Source organism: Eutrigla gurnardus (genome assembly GCF_963514095.1).
Source record: "Eutrigla gurnardus genome assembly, chromosome: 3".
NCBI classification, from domain to species: Eukaryota; Metazoa; Chordata; class Actinopteri; order Perciformes; family Triglidae; genus Eutrigla; species Eutrigla gurnardus.
This window is the reverse complement of record NC_139917.1, coordinates 21,808,315-21,826,437: the sequence shown is the minus strand read 5'-3', so window position 1 is coordinate 21,826,437 and position 18,123 is coordinate 21,808,315. Positions and strand designations below refer to the sequence as shown.

At 41.5% G+C, this 18,123-nt stretch overlaps 3 protein-coding genes across 7 annotated transcripts in view; 1 reads left to right on the top strand and 2 right to left on the bottom strand.

Moving 5' to 3' along the window:
- Positions 1-208: 208 nt before the first annotated feature.
- Positions 209-2,046, bottom strand: ndufb6 (NADH:ubiquinone oxidoreductase subunit B). Its single transcript, XM_084005293.1, has 4 exons — positions 1,776-2,046; positions 1,026-1,118; positions 502-546; positions 209-340 (listed from the first exon to the last, which is right to left on the bottom strand). Exons 1-4 carry the CDS (start codon positions 1,953-1,955, stop codon positions 275-277), a joined length of 384 nt encoding a protein of 127 aa, XP_083861419.1. The 5' UTR covers positions 1,956-2,046; the 3' UTR covers positions 209-274.
- An 870-nt stretch (positions 2,047-2,916) lies between these two features.
- LOC311010524 (PRELI domain-containing protein 1, mitochondrial-like) lies at positions 2,917-11,065 on the top strand. 3 transcript variants are annotated; one of them, XM_084005048.1, is made up of 7 exons: positions 2,918-3,077; positions 3,941-4,144; positions 4,397-4,622; positions 5,251-5,364; positions 5,815-5,893; positions 6,713-6,738; positions 9,875-11,065. In XM_084005048.1, the coding sequence occupies exons 2-7, from the start codon at positions 4,053-4,055 to the stop codon at positions 9,908-9,910; spliced, it is 573 nt and encodes a 190-aa protein (XP_083861174.1). In that variant the 5' UTR covers positions 2,918-3,077; positions 3,941-4,052; the 3' UTR covers positions 9,911-11,065. The 3 variants fall into 3 exon arrangements, with proteins under 3 accessions (XP_083861173.1, XP_083861174.1, XP_083861172.1); XM_084005047.1 differs by lacking the exon at positions 9,875-11,065 and having other exon boundaries at positions 2,917-3,077; positions 6,713-9,057; XM_084005046.1 differs by lacking the exon at positions 6,713-6,738 and having other exon boundaries at positions 9,875-11,062.
- A 310-nt stretch (positions 11,066-11,375) lies between these two features.
- The window catches only part of mxd4 (MAX dimerization protein 4), a 122,762-nt gene continuing 116,014 nt past the window's right edge, over positions 11,376-18,123 (bottom strand). For all 3 annotated transcript variants that reach the window (XM_084040699.1, XM_084040700.1, XM_084040701.1), the window contains 2 exons: positions 17,238-17,400; positions 11,376-15,930 (listed from right to left, as the gene is read on the bottom strand). In XM_084040699.1, the coding sequence (XP_083896825.1) occupies positions 15,746-15,930; positions 17,238-17,400 (348 nt within the window). In that variant the 3' untranslated portion in view covers positions 11,376-15,745. The remainder of the gene's footprint in view (positions 15,931-17,237; positions 17,401-18,123) is intronic.

The window sequence follows — 18,123 nt, the reverse complement described above, 5'->3', positions numbered from 1 at the left end:
AAGTGAAGTCATGTTATCAAAATGCCATTTACAGCTCACTGCTACCCTACTATGGCAAAATTTACATTTCTTTTCTTTAAACCAATGTGATCTGGCACCAAACTGGAAAATACTAGAGGCTCTCACTCGTGGAAGCATCAAAACATTCATTAATAATCTCCACTGCAATCTGTCACTATTTACATTAACTTGCAATGACTCATAAATTACTTTTTAATATTTTATTGGCATATACACAGTTTTTACAACGGAAAAGTATTGAAATATTTCAACTTCAGTGATGGCCATGGGTCTCAGGGAGGTCTGGAACAACTTCACCAGTCTCCAGAATGGTGTCACCCTGAACACAAAAACAGACAAACCAAAGCGGATCTTACTATGGCTGGTAAAAAAAAAAAAGCTAACATGCAACTGTATGTACAAAAAAATACAATTACGGTTGTTGTGATTATAGAAAGAACAAAGGTTCAATGGTAGAATTAATAAATTAGTCGCACTTACAGGGAACAGCTTGGGTTTCAATTCCACAATGCCATACGGTCTTTCCTGTGGGCGACAATGACATTGTTATTATAGTTTGCTGACACATGCATGCATTCAGAATGTGATGCATGTGATGGTTTATGGTACCCTTGTTTGTCAAACGCAAGAGAGGAATATGATAGAAGATGGAATAAAGATGATGCTGCATGTCCTTCATTCTATTTTGCAAGTTACCCTGTTGTATGCTACCTAAAGAATCAAATAACACTTTAGATAGTTAACATGTGTCATTATGTAGGAATGTACATGTACATAGTGGGCATACACAAAATAAATATCAACCAATCTGAGGCTGTTCAGAAATGTCAGCATTCACACAATTGTATGCCTAAATATAGCACATTACAGGATTCATGCATATCTGGTCAAACAATACTGTTCACCAGATATGTACCACATTCGTAACATTTAATGCATCTCTATTCTACTTCATATTTGTTTCCTCATATCACAAATAACGTCAAACATTTGTGTCGACTTACAGCAACATGGTATTTCACACAGTAGTGAACGATCCAAGCCGGTATCAAGAGTCGTGTTAATGTGAAAACTCCACCTCTGTATGCTTTGTAGGTCTGTAAGAAGATACACACATTATTATAGATAGAAGGACATAATAAATCACCGTTTATTCTGACTGATTCAAACACACAATGCATACTTCAAAACAGGCTGGAGCTGGCTCTTCCACTACGAGTAGGTGAGAAATGTAATTAGAATAAGTGTAGCATTGTGGATTTCTGATGAGACATAAAATGGCCCCAAGGATATTGATATAATTTTCTCAGTGAACAATTCAGCAGGCTTCCAACATCGCTCTCTGGTTTATATTTAATTTAATAACAAAGACACTTGCTTGTAAAAAAAATGGCTGCGCTTATTTTTCGCTAATGTTTCTTTCCTTCTAAGAAGTCACTGGAGAACATGAAATACTGATAAAAAATACCTCCATACTAGATAGTTAAATGATGAATCTAATACAATAAGCGCAAAGGTCGAAATAATAACGAGCTTGTCATGATAGAAAGCAGTAAGTTGAGTTAGCTGTTACAACACGTTGGAGGCGAATTAACATTTAGCTACATTGGAGCTGACGTTAAATACGTTGGCTTTTATAAAACGGACAGTTACACTGCGTTAACACTTCAGTTTGTTTACTGTTGCTTGTGAAATGTCACCATCGGTGGTTGTTTTGCTAGCTAGCTAGCTAGCGTTTGTGTATCGGGACTCACGTAAAGTCTCCACAGGCTCTTGGGCTCCAGAAAGCCGGACCAGAACTTGGCGACGGCGCCGGGAGGTTTAGCCTGTATCACGGGCTCCCTCGGGCTGAGCTCCTGGTCCTTCAGCCACTTCCTCCGGAGCGTTGCAATCTGCTCAACACGGAGCTTCTCGTCTGGTGTGTACCCAGACATTGTTTATTTCTGGATATTCAACCTCAACACAGACCTACAATGACACCATGGAGGACACTACCCTTTGCATGCAGACGAAGAAGAATAAGCGGAAGCGTGTCACAGGTGGAAGAGTTCGACCAATTCTTGTGCGACACCTACTGGGCCGGAGGAGCATGTGTGACGTGCGACTTTTCTTTCAATTTCATATTGAAATTAAAACTCTCTGAATCATTTTGGTTTTGACTAAATGTGTCAGAAGCAGAAAAGTATTACAGGTAGTCTCTCAGGTTATTTCACAAGTTGCCTACCTTGATTCAATCAGAGTTCTCTCTTTATGACATATTCATCATGCCATACAATATGTATATATTTACAGGTGTGAGCTACACTTAAGTGATCAGCATAATGACAAATTGCATTAGTAGCCTCTTGTCAACAATTTAATAGTTTTCATGCCCAGTTGTATGTGGCAAAGACCACAAGGGAGATCAGGATGCAAGAGCAGCAGGGCCTTTAAAGGGACTTCCAGCCTGCACATTTCTATCTGGCCTGTGTTACAAACTAGGTTTGGTGTTGGCGTTTCTCTCTGGCTCTCCTACAAGTCTCCCCAACTTCACGGAATTGCAATTTAAAGTAGCTGAAGTGCACTGTTAAAAAATGGCTTTTGCTTTATTTTGATTATTTCTGACTGCAGCACCTCTCCCCCTTCATAATATGTGTTTACATTAACATTTCACATTTTGGATTTCACCACTCCTAAAAACCCAAAAAGTTGTTGAGGATAAACAGTGACTTTCAGTATCTTTAACCATGATACCACGGTGGCACCACCATGGTAATTCTGCACTTGATTGAGATGTGTCAAATATCCAGAGGAAAAACGCTTGAAAGTCAAGTACACTCTGGTCCAGTAGGTGGCAGTATGCACCTTTCACGCTGGTTTGTAGCCCGCTATTAAACAAGGAAGAAGACGACGAGGCACCACTGGTCCGACCTAGCGGCTTCACTGCCCTGTTGGTTCTGTCACATGTAGGATAATGGATGTAAATAGCTGGTGTTGTAATTTGTGAGCTGAATGCACAGCCAGCAGGCACTCGGCGGATATTTATTCGCCTAATATTTAATTAGCCGTGACTTCAGGTAAGATTCCTCTTGTTTCCTGGTAGCCAGGAGCGGAGATTTACTCTCCACTTAGCGTTAAGGTTAGCTAAACTTAATCAACATTGGTTGAGTTATTGTCACAGTGACGCTAAGTTAGCTGTCGTAAACTAGCTGTAAAACCATTAATATATAAACGGTCGCTCGGTCTCTCTATAACCGTTAGATATCAAACGACAGTATGCCGATGTTAAGTAATCCGCTTTTAGAAGCTAACTAGCTGTTAGCTGTCAAAGGAACTTAACATATTGTTTTCTATAGCATTAGCCACCAAGCTATAAACATGTCATAACCTCATATTATTGAGCTGTAATAAGAGGATGCGTAATAACGATGTGAAACAGTCTGAACTACAACACAAAAACAGGCTACACTGTCAGTTAATTAGGAACTCTTCAGGACCAATTACATTCTGAAGTAAACTATATTAATAAGGAAAAATAGAAATATACAAGTAAGTAGATGTGAAAATATAGTACATAGACAACAATGCAGAACAAGCTGTGTGTACATGCCAGGTCTTTGGTATGGTTGTTACTGTATATACAGTTATTGCAAAACTGTATGAGTGTATAGAGAATGTTGGAATAATTATTGCAGCAATGATGTACAAAATCAATATAAAAAGAGAGCTGGTTTCATACATCTATTGTTGAATATGCAGCAGGAGTGAGAGATATGACCACAATCCTGCGTCACAATATGAATCATTTAACGTTATGATACTGATAGATATCATGATAAAGAAAACATTTGTGTAAATCAGTTCAGAAAACTAGAGATACTGAGATATAGATATCTACCGCGGTACGATTGTGTAATAATGCTCTTTATGTTCTCTACAGGACTGTGCCAGGTTTTGGATGGAGTCAGCACCCAAGTTTTCATTGTCTTGTGTAGTCGCCAGGGACCTCAGGGTTCGGGATTCGGGCCATCCTGTAGATCAGCAAGAGAAGAATGGTCAAGTATTTCTCTAACAACACAGACATCAGGAGTACGTGGGACCACGTTGTCTCTGCTTTTTGGCAGAGGTACCCTAACCCATTCAGGTATTGTAATATTTAATGGTCAGTATTTTATCAGAGATGCTCATAATAAAGGAGATGGTGGGTGTCAAGAGTCAGCACAGCTTTGAAGATATCGTAGTTTTGGAGGAATCTGCAGGAATCTTTTTTATCATATTGACTGTCAATATGTCAACAGTATGAACAGGCAGAATGATTATTTCAGTGTATATATACTGCATATGGCCAACTGACTATTAGTACAGCCCAACCTAATGATGTTTTTGCATCCATCAGCACCCATGTTCTCACAGAGGATGTTGTGTACCGGGAGGTGACAGCGGACCACCGGCTCCTCTCCAGGCGCCTGTTGATGAAGACCAATCGGCTGCCTCGCTGGGCGGAGCGTCTCTTCCCTACCGGCATGTCTCGCTGTGTGTACATCATCGAGGACTCCATCGTGGACCCCGTCAAGAGGAGCCTGACCACCTACACCTGGAACCTCAACCATACAACTCTCATGGTGAGGTGTCTGATTCTCTGTCATTGTGTTGCTTTGGTGTTACATTTGTTTGCAGCAAATTTCACACAAGTCTTTAAGAAATGTTTAAATAAGTATTGACCTACTGAGACAAATCTCTAATACTCAGTATGTGGAAGCTGTTGCTTGTAGTGAAGAAGTATCACCTGAATCCGCAGCTTCCCTTGGCTTTACGGAGCTTTATATTTAGTTTCAGCTCATGGTTAAGCTCTGTGGTCTCAGCAGCATTTCTCATAAAACCATTATACCTGTTCAGCACTAAACAGCAGATGGACACGGTCAGCTGGTAAACATAGTGGAGCATTTAGCAGCTACAGTATCTATTATATGATTTATAGATTTACCTCAGGAGATGGTGGAGACTACGCCAAAAGTGAGTGAATATTGGTCAGAAACATGACTTCAAATGATGATAATGTTGATCCATAATTGCTGCTGAATGTGTAACTAAGCAACTGTTTGCTGGACTCGATATATTATTCATTAAAATGTAATCTAATTAAACCTAATAAAAAAAGCTCAAAAGAGCACAACATTATGCTTCTGTTCCTGAGCTGAGTTACACAGCTCTGTCCTAATTTGCTATCACTTTTCTCTTCACCAACGTCAGTCAGTTGAAGAGCGTTGTATTTTTCAAGACTCAGCGGAGCAGCCAGCCAGCACCCAGCTGAAACGGGAGGCGTGGATCTCCTCAAATGTTTACGGCTTTTCCAGACCGATTCAGGTACTTCTACCTTCTTCGTTCAGGGAATATTAAACTATTCTGAATGTCAATGTTCACCATATTATTTCTTTTTTCTTTGAAAAGAGCCATTATGTTCTCTACATAAATCAGATATCAATTTATTGAGCTTTAATAGATAAAAGATATTATGAAACGACACTTGACCCATTGAAAAATATCTACTTTTATCCATCTTGTGTAGAAATATATATTTAAGCTTCCATTTAAGTGAATACTTCAATTAGTTTTATCTTATAGTATAATCTACAGAATCCTGTTTTCAAGGCCTTAGTTTGATTTGTAAGTCGTAGTATCACCAAAAATATGTCAACCTGAAGTTCTTATAATGAGATGTGTCAGGCTTGCTTTGATATCCCCAGATACAAGTATAGAGAGGACTGTTAGCTAAGCTATGTCTCCCATATAAAGCCATTTCCTGTCTTTTCCCAGGAGTTTGGATTGGCCCGATTCAAGAGCAACCAGGTGAAGGCCATGAAAGGGCTGGAATACGCACTGTCCAACTTACAGGGTACGTACACGGGAAAGAGAAGAGGGAAACCAAATGGTTTATTTTTAACTTTGTGGAGAGGAGAAACTTTGTATGAGAAGTAAGTTCTTTCTTACAAACGTTGGACTGCGGCACGTCGTTCACTATTTTACTTACTTATGGTTGGATTTATACAGTTTCTATACTTTGCATACATGGATAAACATCTTCATGCTGTGTTTTCATGAATCCGGTGAAAATAAAAACTAAAGTTGCTCGCCCGAGACATTGAAATGTTAACGTCGTTTACCCTCCCACGTTTGAAGCAATAATTACTCTGGTTATTGGAAAGTTGTCAGCATTGCCTCGATAGTTGCCCCTACATGTAGAAACAGGTTCATTAAAGCAACCTTAAAGGTCCTTGTTGTTGCTTAGAAATACAAAGTGACTGCAGAGGGATATGAAACCATGGTAACCACAGTGACAAACAGCTTGGACTGAATTTAGACTCCGACCAAAACAGTTGAGACCGTCGGTTCTCTTAAAAGCAAATAGTGTGGGGCAGGACGTATGAAAGGCCCATAAAAAGCCTGTCCCCTGAGAGACAAGTAGGGGGAAGGCATCAGAATATGGCTGCTATGTGCTCTTAATATCGTAAAGGGAACCATTGAAACTCAATGATCATATACTGGAAGCTATCAGATGACGAGGGCATTGCCTTGCTGGGCAGCGGGCCCTGACGAGGGAGGTTTGTGCTGTGCTTCATACTGTGCCATGCTGATGCAGCATCCTGTTGTCTGAATGGACATTCTCCCATTATTGTGATTCTGTCCCACTGCCCCTTTGTTGATGGCACTGCAGGCATTGGAATACGGCTGAGCGTGGTGGTAAGTACGTTAGCAGTGGGGCATCCATCTGCCATCCCCGGGTATGTCCAGGGTTGGCAGATGATGCCATACATGAGCCTCACACAGTAGACTGTGTAGCTGAGCTAGTGGCTGCCCCGCCTTGTGTGCTTCGTAGGCAGATTCATTTATTTTGTCTTGAGTAGTCAGAAACTCCCAGTAGAAAGTTGATCTGTATTCTATATCTATAGAAATATGTAGTTTGTAGTTTAGTCGCCCATTTCATTTTTGTTTTGAAAACGGAGCCCTATGATCGATATTGTGGTGTTTGTTGTTTTACGTTGTTTTCAAATCACAATCTCTTCATTTTTATTTTTTAGTCACGATTCTGCTGAATTATATTTGAAGTTTTAAATATGAATGTGTCCCCTCTACATAGACCAGGAAGACCACGCACCCGGGTGTTCCTATTCTCTCAGCTGATCTGGGTGTTGAACTGAAGTTCATGCGTTTTATTTACTGCCTTTATAGATGAGATCGACTGTTGGATGGATACAATGCGCATCTCATAGGTCCACATGGTTAATATTTAGCTCAGCAGCCTTCTTCTGATGTCTTGCTGGGAATTCATTTAGTTAAAGGAGTCATCACCTGGAAATCGCAATTTCTCTTGTTAAAACATGCATATCTGTGTTTGACCTCAGTTGAAACTTGCCTGAAAGGCTGGAGTTTGAAAGTGGCGCCGTTTTTTCGCTTCTGCTCTTTTTCCGAACAGGAATAGCACACAAGGGTGTGCATTCCTAAAGCACGAGATTTTGATTCTGCGCCTTCGGTGACGTCACCGTGGCGGCTACTTGCATAAGCCCACCCCTCTTTCACCACCCAACCCCGCCCCGTCCGCTACCTGAAATCGCCGAAGCGCCGCCATTATGTTTTGGAGTCTGCATGCAGGCAAGCCCCCCCGGCTCTGTCCTTCCTGCGGCGAATCAACGCGCGCCTCATTACATATTATACAATGCACATCCGGACCAGTCAAAACCTCGCGCGTAATCTCGCGTGATAAAATCGCGGTACGAAAAAGGGTCAGAACAAGCTCAATGTTTGATTAAATTATTTTTTTTTTTTTCTAATAAGTTTTACGAATTGATCCAAAGCGATCCAAGGGGGGCTGGATACGTATAAAACCAGGTGATGACTCCTTTAATTCAGTGAATTAGCATTGCTGCGCTCATCAACTTGCAAGCAAGTCCCAGAGTAAAAGCTGATGCAAAACTCTGAAATTAGTTTTTCAGAGAAACTGGTCCTCATAATTAACCCTCTCAGTAAAACAATCAACTTGTTCGATCAGGTAAAAAATGTATTTTGGTGTGCATTTTTAGAATAACAAAAACAAAGAATTATGAATCTCAATATGGGAATATTGTTTTAGTAGGCTATATACAGACTATAATTGATCATATTGATCTGTCAACTTTATCCTTAAATGATAATACAACCAGCCTTTGTATTTCTAGTTCCGTGTATTGTTCTGCAGCCGCCAGCTCATTAATCAGTTCTTCCTCACAATCAACACTTGATGTTATCAGGAAGTTAAAACGATCAAAAAGAATTATGTAGTTTTATTTCAACGTAGGATTTTAAGCAACACAAAGGGAGCGAGAGGCTAAACATGGACCGGTAGAAAAGAGAGCGATGAATACCTGCAGGTAAAGAAATGGCATCAGGGTCTCTTTAGGCCCTCAAATACTGAAACACAAACCTGCTGCAATTGCAGTACCTTTTGGGAAAATAACAACACTTAATACACCCAGCTCTTCTAATGTTATCCTGAGCTACCGAGATAAATAAAAATACCATTTAATCAGGCCAGTGGTGTCTGAGAAATCACTTGAGATACCACATTACCGCCTCTGTTTTAAGACTGCACTTCAAATGAGAGTGGGAAAGCTTAGATTTTGTGATAATGTGAGGGTGCTTTTGAACTGCTTTCATACAAGCATTTTCACTTTCAGCAGAGTTATATGGGGCCTCTGCACCAGACTGTGTGAAATCAGATCTACACGAGCGCTACGCTGCTCTGCTGTATTGTGATTGTGTTGGTTGTTCCTTTAATTCTGAGTATTCACATTGAGGTCAGGCACAAATAGATAAAAAACACTTCATTTATGAAACAATGCGAATGAGCCGATATTACATTGTTAGAGAGGTTCTTCTTACTGGTGCGCTCACTTACGCCCCCGAAAAACACCACGTCGTGGTTTATTTCCAAATAGGCGTGTTAGGGTCTTGATGGAGCATGGAATTAATAAGTGAAGGTATTTTGCTGGCAGTGATGTTGTTATAAGTTTGTATCAAGTCTTACACCAGTAAAAAAAACACTATAGTTGAGTTCTGATTCCAGTTGGCCAGCTGTGCATGTTGACTCCAGGGAAGTGAAGAGGAGTCCATGAGACAATGAGCCGCGGTTTAACCGCCGACATGTAGGGACCCGAAACCTGCCCCCACTGCTGAACAGAGCGCTGGTCGCTTCTTTATTAAACGTTTATAATTGAACTAAGCAAATATAAATTGCACCAAATGCGACAAAAGCGCTCCCTTGGGTCCCCACCAATAAAAACGCTGAGCGCAAAGTAGATCAGATGAGCAGTTTGAATCAAGCGAGATATGCAAAAGACAGACAGAGATTCCTTGCTTTATAGTTAGATGTGCCTCTCTAAAAATCCCCTCGCAGTGTGACCGGGACATAAGAGGTGAGAAAACCACAGTAATGAGACCACCCGTCTCTCTTCTTATAATTAAACTTCCTTTCATCAATGAAGAAGTAAATATCCAGCAAAACACCAAAAGCAAGTTCCAGCTTGTCTGTGTGTTTGTGAACTTGTGCCTGCGGGGGGGAAAACATATTTGTACCTATTATTATACTTTTAAACGTATCACAGCAGTAATGTGTTTCCTCTCACGCATCAGGTGCCAAGAATCTCCCACAGGGACTTTTTCTGTAAATGTCGTTTTGTGTCAAAGCGAAGCTGCAAGGAACATTCATTTAAAAGTCACATACTGTGTATCTGCACAACAAAGAGGCGTCACTTTAACACGCTTGATGGATCCAGCAATGTTATGTGGTCTAAAGAAAATAGATTGTTGTTGGGCTCATTCTGTCCTCTGTCCTGTCTCACAGGAGAGACGCCCCAGCGGCTGCTCAGGGACACGGTGAAGGACGCTTCAGAGAAGGCCAAGGAGACGGCCAAAACCCTGGCTTCAGCTGCTGCCGTTCCACAGAAACCCCAGCAGTACGTCTGACAGGACAGCGGGTGCAGCGTTGTTCAGGCGACACAAAGTCAACACGATGCCTTTACGATCATCTTGACCGGGCTGAAGTTTTCTGGGATCTCCTTGACCGTTGTTAGTTGTCTGAAGTCGCATGGAACAGCCTCTCTTCTCTACGGTTGGACTTTTATCCTTTATCTTATCAGCCTTCCGTCTTCGTTAAACCTCAGGTCGAGAGCTTTTGTCTCAAACACATTGCCTTTGTGGAAACTGGCACCATTTTAATGCTCTAACTATGTTAGGTATAGATGCATGTCTTACATATACCTAAATCATCTATTTATTTGAATTCTGTGAACATATTTTCATGCAAAATGATGAAACATGTCTTTATTATTGGTCCAGTCTAATCAGACCAAATCATTATACTGTGACTTTGTGGTTGTAATTAAGTTTAAGCAAGGAAGGACAAGGATTATGATTTTATGAGGGTTGCATGGGGGATCCAGTACCATTATTCTGCTGTATTCAACTATTATTATTATCATAAGTGGTAGATTTCCTCATGATGTCTTCCTTACATGACATTTTCTGAGGTTGAGACTGCACTTTCCACTTTCAAACACATCCTCAAACAATGTGTCGGCACACAACGTATTCTGTAACATTGCAAAGTTTTGATGATCACAAGAGACTTCTGTGAAAAAGTCAGATTGAGCAAAGTTTTCACATCTGTGTGCAGATGTCATGTGACAAGCCTTTAAATGTGTGACTGAGGCGCGTTAGAAAAGCTAATTTAGATGATTTCAGCCTGCCTGTTGATATGAAGCAGCTGTGATAAAGATGATATATTATTGTACAGATTTTAGTGAATGCATTCCTATTTAGATGGAATTATCTGGATTTTTCTGCTGCAAGACTTGAATTCTAATTATTTAGCATTAAGTGTAGATAATGTAGATATATTCCCACCAGGAAGGAAGATATGTAAAAAAAATTAAATATTGGGAGAATTAAATATTTTTTGTTACTCATTGAAGAACATTTTCAACCATGTTTGTTGTCCTGTTCTCATTGTCAAACTGAGCTTTAATAAAATGTGATAATTTATTGACTTCATTTCGCCTCTTTGTTGATTTGAAGTTTCCTCTGCTACATCTGTGACCACAAGTGAAGTTTAACCTTTAAACTAGTTGATATTCCTGTCTACAGATCGCTTTCACAGCTGCACAAACAGGATGTTCTTTAACATTTGAACATTTGTATCTGCATATTCCTGCTGCTTTGTTGTGTACAGAGTTGTTACGTTTCTCTGTTTCTCCCCCACACAATAACTTCCATACATACATATTGTGTCGTCCCATCCAGTGCATCATAAATCATTTACAGGGTAATGACCAGGCTGCAGCAACTTTTATGTATAAAACATTTTAATTATATTACAATGAGAGAATACACGATACCTTCAAGTGTTTGCTAAAATGTTGCCAGCACCAGGTACTCGTGTACATACACTCGCACACACAAAACAAAAACAACAACAAAAAAAGGAACTTATATAACATCTTCTGAATGCATATTACACATCCGCTAATAAGGAACATATTCACAGGTCTCTGGCACAGAACTCTCCCTACTCTGCACAGTACGTCGGCCCAAACCAACTCCCCCTCTCAACTATAAATCCCAGCCAGCTCGCCCTCCTCTACAACCTCTAGGTTCTTGTGAGTATAAACCAGAATGCTCTTGTGTTGCACCTATTAGACCCAGAAACGTAAAGATGCAAAATAAGGAGAAAAAAGACATAAAAGGCTGGCGGTCCAGAAAGCAGGATGCTGACCTAAAGCCTACAAGTAGTTAAAGCTTTCCGTCTGGAATCACATAAAGGAACTCTTGCTAAATCATTCAGCATGGAAGGTTTAAAAGTGACTATTTATTTGGCAGGAATAATATTTCATGGAAATCAAGGTGTGGATTTTATAAAAGCACCGTTACTCAGCCTTGACCCTGCTTTCTGTGCAGACTGTTTCTTCGTCTGTGCTCTTTTTTTTTGTCCGTCTCCGCCGGCTGACTTCCCCCGAATATCCCACAGCGCTTCTGTGCTCTTAGAAAACCCAACACGCCGCAGTGAATCTCTGTGCAACAACAACATGAAAGCAAATATCAAACCCTGTCTGTGCTTGCTCTGAGGACTCTTAAATGTCGCTTTCATCCTAAAAGGAGTTCAATGAAGAGCCCCTTCAGCTGCTTGACATAAATGTTTACTTTTTTTGCAATGAAGAGGAAGGCTGTATCATCTTCTGGTGCCTTTCTCAAACACCAGCAGCTGTGGTTGATTATTAATCTCTGCTTCTTTCTTCTTTTTTTGTGTGGAAGAAAATATCTTTTTTTTCAAGGCACATCATTAAAAGATTTTCCATAAACACTATCCATCCAGCATTCAAACAAAATGCTACCGTGTCCAGTCGGCCGCTAAAAGCCATCACGAGCGTGTGCTATGTACATTTTTCAATGATGCCACTGAATAATCTCATATCTGGCCCTCAACCCATTCACTCTGTCCCGTTTCTGCTGCTTCTCTGGGAGGTTCTGTGCAAGAGAATAACTTTATGCCATTAACATGGTCTGCTATGTTGTTCGCTCGACCAACAAACTGAAAAAGGACAATTCTGATACAGCCATGTACAAATCCTTTGACATTAATGTAAACTCTTGATGACAAATAAAAAAAACAACGAAAAAAAAACAGCTTTTTGAAAAAGTTTTTTTTTGCCCTCCTGCAGTGTATGGAGAGAGTGCAGATAGGAGGTCATCAAAACAAAATAAAGAGTTGGTCACCAAAAAAAATAAAAAATGCACCACAGAGTAAAAAGCAAAACCACCTGCTTGTCTTTAAAACCCTGCCCCCCCACCCCTCCCTCCCTCAGAAAGCACAAGATGGTAATATTGCTGTGTCTCAAGAGGTCCCCTGATCAACGGGTAACACTATTTTTGGGACGGACCACTGGGAGCGCGGAGGATTACACCTTTAAGCTGCCATTGATTGGATTATTCTTGTATCACTCCCATCCCAGTGACTCCCATTGAACAAACACATAGCCAACATACAATAATAGTCATGACATAAAAAAAAAAAAAAAAAATTAAACACGCTTCAAGCCCAGAAGTTTTAAAGCCCTTTGGTGATTCAGGGCGACTGGAAGCTGCCATGGGAGTTTACCAGTGTGTTTTTTGTTTTTCTTTCCTGCGACAGAGGCGGTACTGGTAGACGAGTGGGCATCAAGAGGGTCTGGGAGTGCCGAGACGGGGTGTACAGCAACAGCGGCTGCTCAGTAGAGACCAAAGGGGCTTTTTTTTAAATGCATTTCTAACGAGGTCTTCTCTTCAAGTAGCCCTTGCTCATGGAAGTGTTTTGGCATGGCAAGGGTTGGAATCAGCCCACCAGAGAAGAAGAAGGGGGGGGGGGGGGGGGGGGGGGTGACCTGAGTAGGGACTGAAGGCGTGGAGATGGGAGGAAGGGGAGGGGGGGGGATGAGGGAGGTCGAAGGCTCACCAAGGCACAGAATGACAGCAGGAGAGTCACCCAAGGGAGAGGGGCCAGTGTATCCGCTCCCCTGCCCCCACTCTCCCTTCAACAAGCCTGACCTCATGTCCGTCTGTCTCTCATATATTTATATATATATATATATATATACATTTATTTATATTTATATATAGATCGATATACTCACTCTTTTTTGTCTTTTCATTACAAGAGAACATTTAGGAAAATATAATACAAAATGTAATACAAGAAATATAAACTACACTGGCTAATATCACTTAAAGTGACAAGTAGCTTCTTTTGTATGCAAGTTTTTTGTTTTCTTGAGTCTTTTGTTGTTGTTTTTTGTCGTGTTTTTGTTTCAGACCTGCTATGGTGGACTGGCCTTTTTTTTTTTTTTTTTTTTTTTTTTTTAAGTGTTGGGACGCCAAGCTCTAAAGACTGCCAGAAACCAGAGGCCTAATGATTATTAAATGGTCAGAGAGCAACAGAAGCGCCTCCTCCGTCAATAGTGACTATTGTGCATAAGTTACAGACAAGTTATAGAAGAATTTCATCTATATTGGTCTTCAGCAGTGACAAGAAGCTCCAGAAATAACTAACAGATAGCGGAGAGAAAATAAGATACAAATATAGCTTTGTTATAGAAATTAGAAGTTCATCTGAATGTGATTAGTTAGCTAAGTTAGCTTAAATGAATGCCTCTACAGAGAACAAATCATTAGAGCTGGCCCTTTTTTTTTTTCATTAAATATTTTTTCCTCCACATGAACAGCTTTTGACTTGTTAAACAGAAAAAAAAAAAATCCAGACACACACAAACACTGCTTGAAAAAGTAACAGAGCTGTAGAGAAATGCTAATTCTGGGTATATAAGGCGCCGTGAGCACAGAGAAGGAACCATTAGTGAGAAAGAAAAAGGAGAACTGCCCCTTTTTCTGCAGGTCCGCCCCCCTTTAAGCACCCACTGGCCATCTACAGGGTAAAAAGGTAAAAAGTCTCCCATGACACCTCATGGTCCTCCAGAATCAGTTAAACACTCAGAGGAAGCACCCGTGTCTCGTGTTTATTGCTACATCAACTCGCTACTGAGAGGGAATCACAAGATTTGAATCAATCTTTGAGGAATGGAGTTTTTTTAGTTATGAGGCAACAACTTTCTCTTAATTGACAAAAGTACTCCATCCACACCATCGGGTGGTATAGTGTAGTGGTCAGTAGTGTGGAGTAGTGGTTTGGCAACCCACCCAGAGGGGGACGTTGGGGTTTGGACAGTAACACAGCTACGTCTGTATCCATTCGTCCTTCTCGGCTACAGCTCTGTCACTTTTTCAGTTTGACAAAGACTTTGTGTTCAGAAGTAGATGCTGAAAACGCCGTGTTTTAGGCTGCAGAAGCACATCCTAATAAGTGGAACATTTAAAAGAATAGTTTCACATTTTTAGGAAAAAATATTTGCTACACCGATACCACTTTTACACTGTATATATCTTGTTTTTATATTTATGTTATAGTTGTACAGAGTGTAAATAATTCCCCAGCCTGGGATCCATAAAGTAATTCTATTCCATTCTATAAGTACGAAGCTACGGCTAAGAGTCGGTTAGCCTTAGCTTCGTACGAAGACTGGAAATGGCTCGGCGCAAAAGCAAATGAATATATTTCCCAAAAATGTCAAACCACTCCTTTAACCATTGTCCATTTCTCAGCAGTCAAATCTCAAATTCCAAGGTACGTGCAGGGCTTCTGCAACAGCTACTCTTGTAAATCTCATTGTGTAAAAGGGAAGACACATTGTGATGTAAATAAGTTTCAATGTTGCAAATATTGCAGAAGAAACAGAAGTGCTGTACCTTTTTACATCACACGCCTCGTCTTGTGTATTATTGCCTAATGGAGGCGACACAACGCTTTTGTTTTTGACCTTTGTTAAACTCGCTTACTTGATCTTGAAACACACACACACACACACACACACACTTTACAAAATCCTGAATAACAAGTCAAAGCTGCCCACCACACTACATAAGTCCCCTTTAAAACCACAAACTCTGCTCTGCTCTCTACGAGCCTACTGCAACACTAAGTAGGGGGCTGTAAGGGCAGTTGGGGGGGGGGGGGGGCAGGTTCAGGCAGGATACAGTAAGGTGAGGTAGGGTCAGTAGCGGGTTGGGGGTGGGGGGATGGGGGGTTTGATGGGCGAGGAGGCTGATTGCGAGATGGAGGGCCGGCGGCTTTCTAACAGTGGTGCGGCTGCAGTCTGTGGGAATGTGTGGCTGTGTAGCTGGTGTCGCTGGAGCTGCTCTGGAGGCTGTAGTGGTCCTCCTCCTCCTCCTCCCCCTCCTCCTCCTCCTCGCCGTCGCTGATGCTGTCCACGCTGTCCGCCTCGACGGGAGTGAACTCCATGCCCTCGATGTCCACCTCTGCATGCAAAAAAGAAAATACACATGGTTATTTCTGGCACGTTTGAAAACAGATGCAATGAGGGGAAACTGTTTATTTTCACCCAACTGTGGGCATATTTATTAGGGGGCCTGCAGCGCTTGTGGATTAAACCCAGATTTAGGCAGCCATTAAAGTCTAGGTAAACAGGCAGATCTTTGTGTTCCCGGAGTTAATTCCCATCCACTGATAAACAAAGGCATGTGTGTGAACCTCATCCAGGATTAATAACAAACTAAGCATTTCAGAGGAGATTGGGCCTTTAAGGATGAAAAAAAACCCCGACATCATACGCCGTTGAAAGGAAAAAGTGTTGAACAACATCAGAGAGACGCGATGAAGCTTTTTAAAATGGGGCTGACAGCACACATTTATAAACCGTCTCTCCTAAATCATGAGGTTGACAGTGTAAGATGAAAAGCGAACACCCTGCCAACTTTCTCACCTTGGCACACCTGGCCAGACGCTGCAGAGGCGTGATGTCGGATTTCAGAAAGTAGCCCCCCCCCCCTGTGCCTTATTCCACTTCTAAGTATACTGCCACCTCAGGTCTCATGAGATGGACTGGGCTGTCAGGATAATGACATTCAAACAACCTAAGCTGACCTCAGAGGACAGCAGATTACGTTGGTATTTTTGTTCGGGGTAAAACGGTACACAAAAGTCACGGTTCGCTAAGCACCTCAGGTTTTGGGTCACGCCTCGATATGTTTTCAGGACAAGGATGTTGCACAGAGGGCGTCCTGTACCCAACAATCCCGCCGCCAGTAGCTAAAGAAGAAAGCTGGACTTCTTTATCTGCATTCTGAGGTGTTAACCTTCGACCCCAGGGGCATCACCTTCAAACAAGGCCGAGGCTAATCATCAAGTGGATTTTCAGGTGGATGGCTTTGCGGCTCAGAGTTTATCAGTGGCCAGGGAGGGGAAGGCAAACAGCCTGACCGGGTTTACATGCAGGTGGAAGCACTACTGGTGTTGTGTTGAGCAGTTATTTGCAAACAGAGCGTGGCTTCAGGGTATACAGTGTCAATGCTAAATCATGAATGCGACTATGGCCAAGGCTTGACCCATCCTACTCTGCATCCGATTGGTTGGCGGCTGTTGCCTGATTGGATTGGCTCGGTAAGCCGATCACGGGCGGAGGTACAGGGCACAGGTCACGCCTTCGTAGGAAAAACTAACTGCTTAACCAGCTAGTCGTCACTGACGGGAGAATTCAAACTCCCAGAAAAAAAAACGCTGATTTTTGATCCTATAGCAAGCGAGTCCCCCGGTGCCGCCGGCGTACCTTGCTCAGAGTCGGTGGAGATGGTGGAGCCCATGCTGTCGGTGCGGATGCGCTCAACGGATCCGGACACAGAAAGCTGCTCCAGGCGGCGTTTGAGGTAGCGGTGCTCTCTCTGCAGCTGCTCCTTCGTGTTTAAAGCCTTCCTGTCCTGCTCCTCCAGCTTCTGCAGAAGACACATAAATGCCAAAAAAATCAATGGTAATGCTGGCTGGACATAAACATTGCCATCTCTCCTTTCACTCTATACACATCGTCTCTGTCAGCGTTCAAATAATGCCTAAAAGGTCATTCTGGGACTACTTTTTCTTTCCTTGCAAAAGGAGTTCAGCATAAGTAATGCGACTGTGACCTTTCAGGGTCACACAATAATACCGCATTTAAATAAATATTGACATTTATATTCAATGTATGTGTTGTGTTCGTAAACAGTAGTTGTTAAAAATGTCTGTTATCTTAGTGTCCTCAAAGTCTGACTCAGCAAAATGTCTTTTATAGTATTTTCTGTTCTTTACCTGTATTAAATAACCTCTATTCTTTAAATGTACAGTAATATACGAGGACAAGTATTGACCTTTTCACTGCTATCCTGCTGCTGGGGCTTCAATAGAAGGTTTTCCTCTAATTGTGATCACTGTATTATTTTAATATTTCTCATTTAATTTTATTATATATTATTTTATTGACGTTGGATACGGTGTATCTTTGCAAGAATGTGGATTCCTGCAGTCGCATACAAATTGTATGGGTAAAGCTCATGAAACCAAAATCACACCTCTGCCATACATGTCAAAGTGTGACTCAACCTGGGATAAGAGCTCTGCACTTATTTGCATGTGAAGGTTTCTCGTGGTGAATCGGAGCCAAGTCGAACCTATGAGACGCGAGA

Excerpts from the sequence above, each read along its gene's own strand:
- ndufb6 (XM_084005293.1), bottom strand. The coding sequence starts at position 1,955 with ATGTCTGGGTACACACCAGACGAGAAGCTCCGTGTTGAGCAGATTGCA. Across the intron at positions 547-1,025 it reads GTGTGAAATACCATGTTGCT|GAAAGACCGTATGGCATTGT; the intron begins GTAAGTCGACAC and ends TGTCGCCCACAG. Across the intron at positions 341-501 it reads TGAAACCCAAGCTGTTCCCT|GGTGACACCATTCTGGAGAC; the intron begins GTAAGTGCGACT and ends TTTTGTGTTCAG.
- LOC311010524 (XM_084005046.1), top strand. The coding sequence starts at position 4,053 with ATGGTCAAGTATTTCTCTAACAACACAGACATCAGGAGTACGTGGGAC. Across the intron at positions 4,623-5,250 it reads TCAACCATACAACTCTCATG|TCAGTTGAAGAGCGTTGTAT; the intron begins GTGAGGTGTCTG and ends CACCAACGTCAG. Across the intron at positions 5,894-9,874 it reads CGCACTGTCCAACTTACAGG|GAGAGACGCCCCAGCGGCTG; the intron begins GTACGTACACGG and ends CCTGTCTCACAG.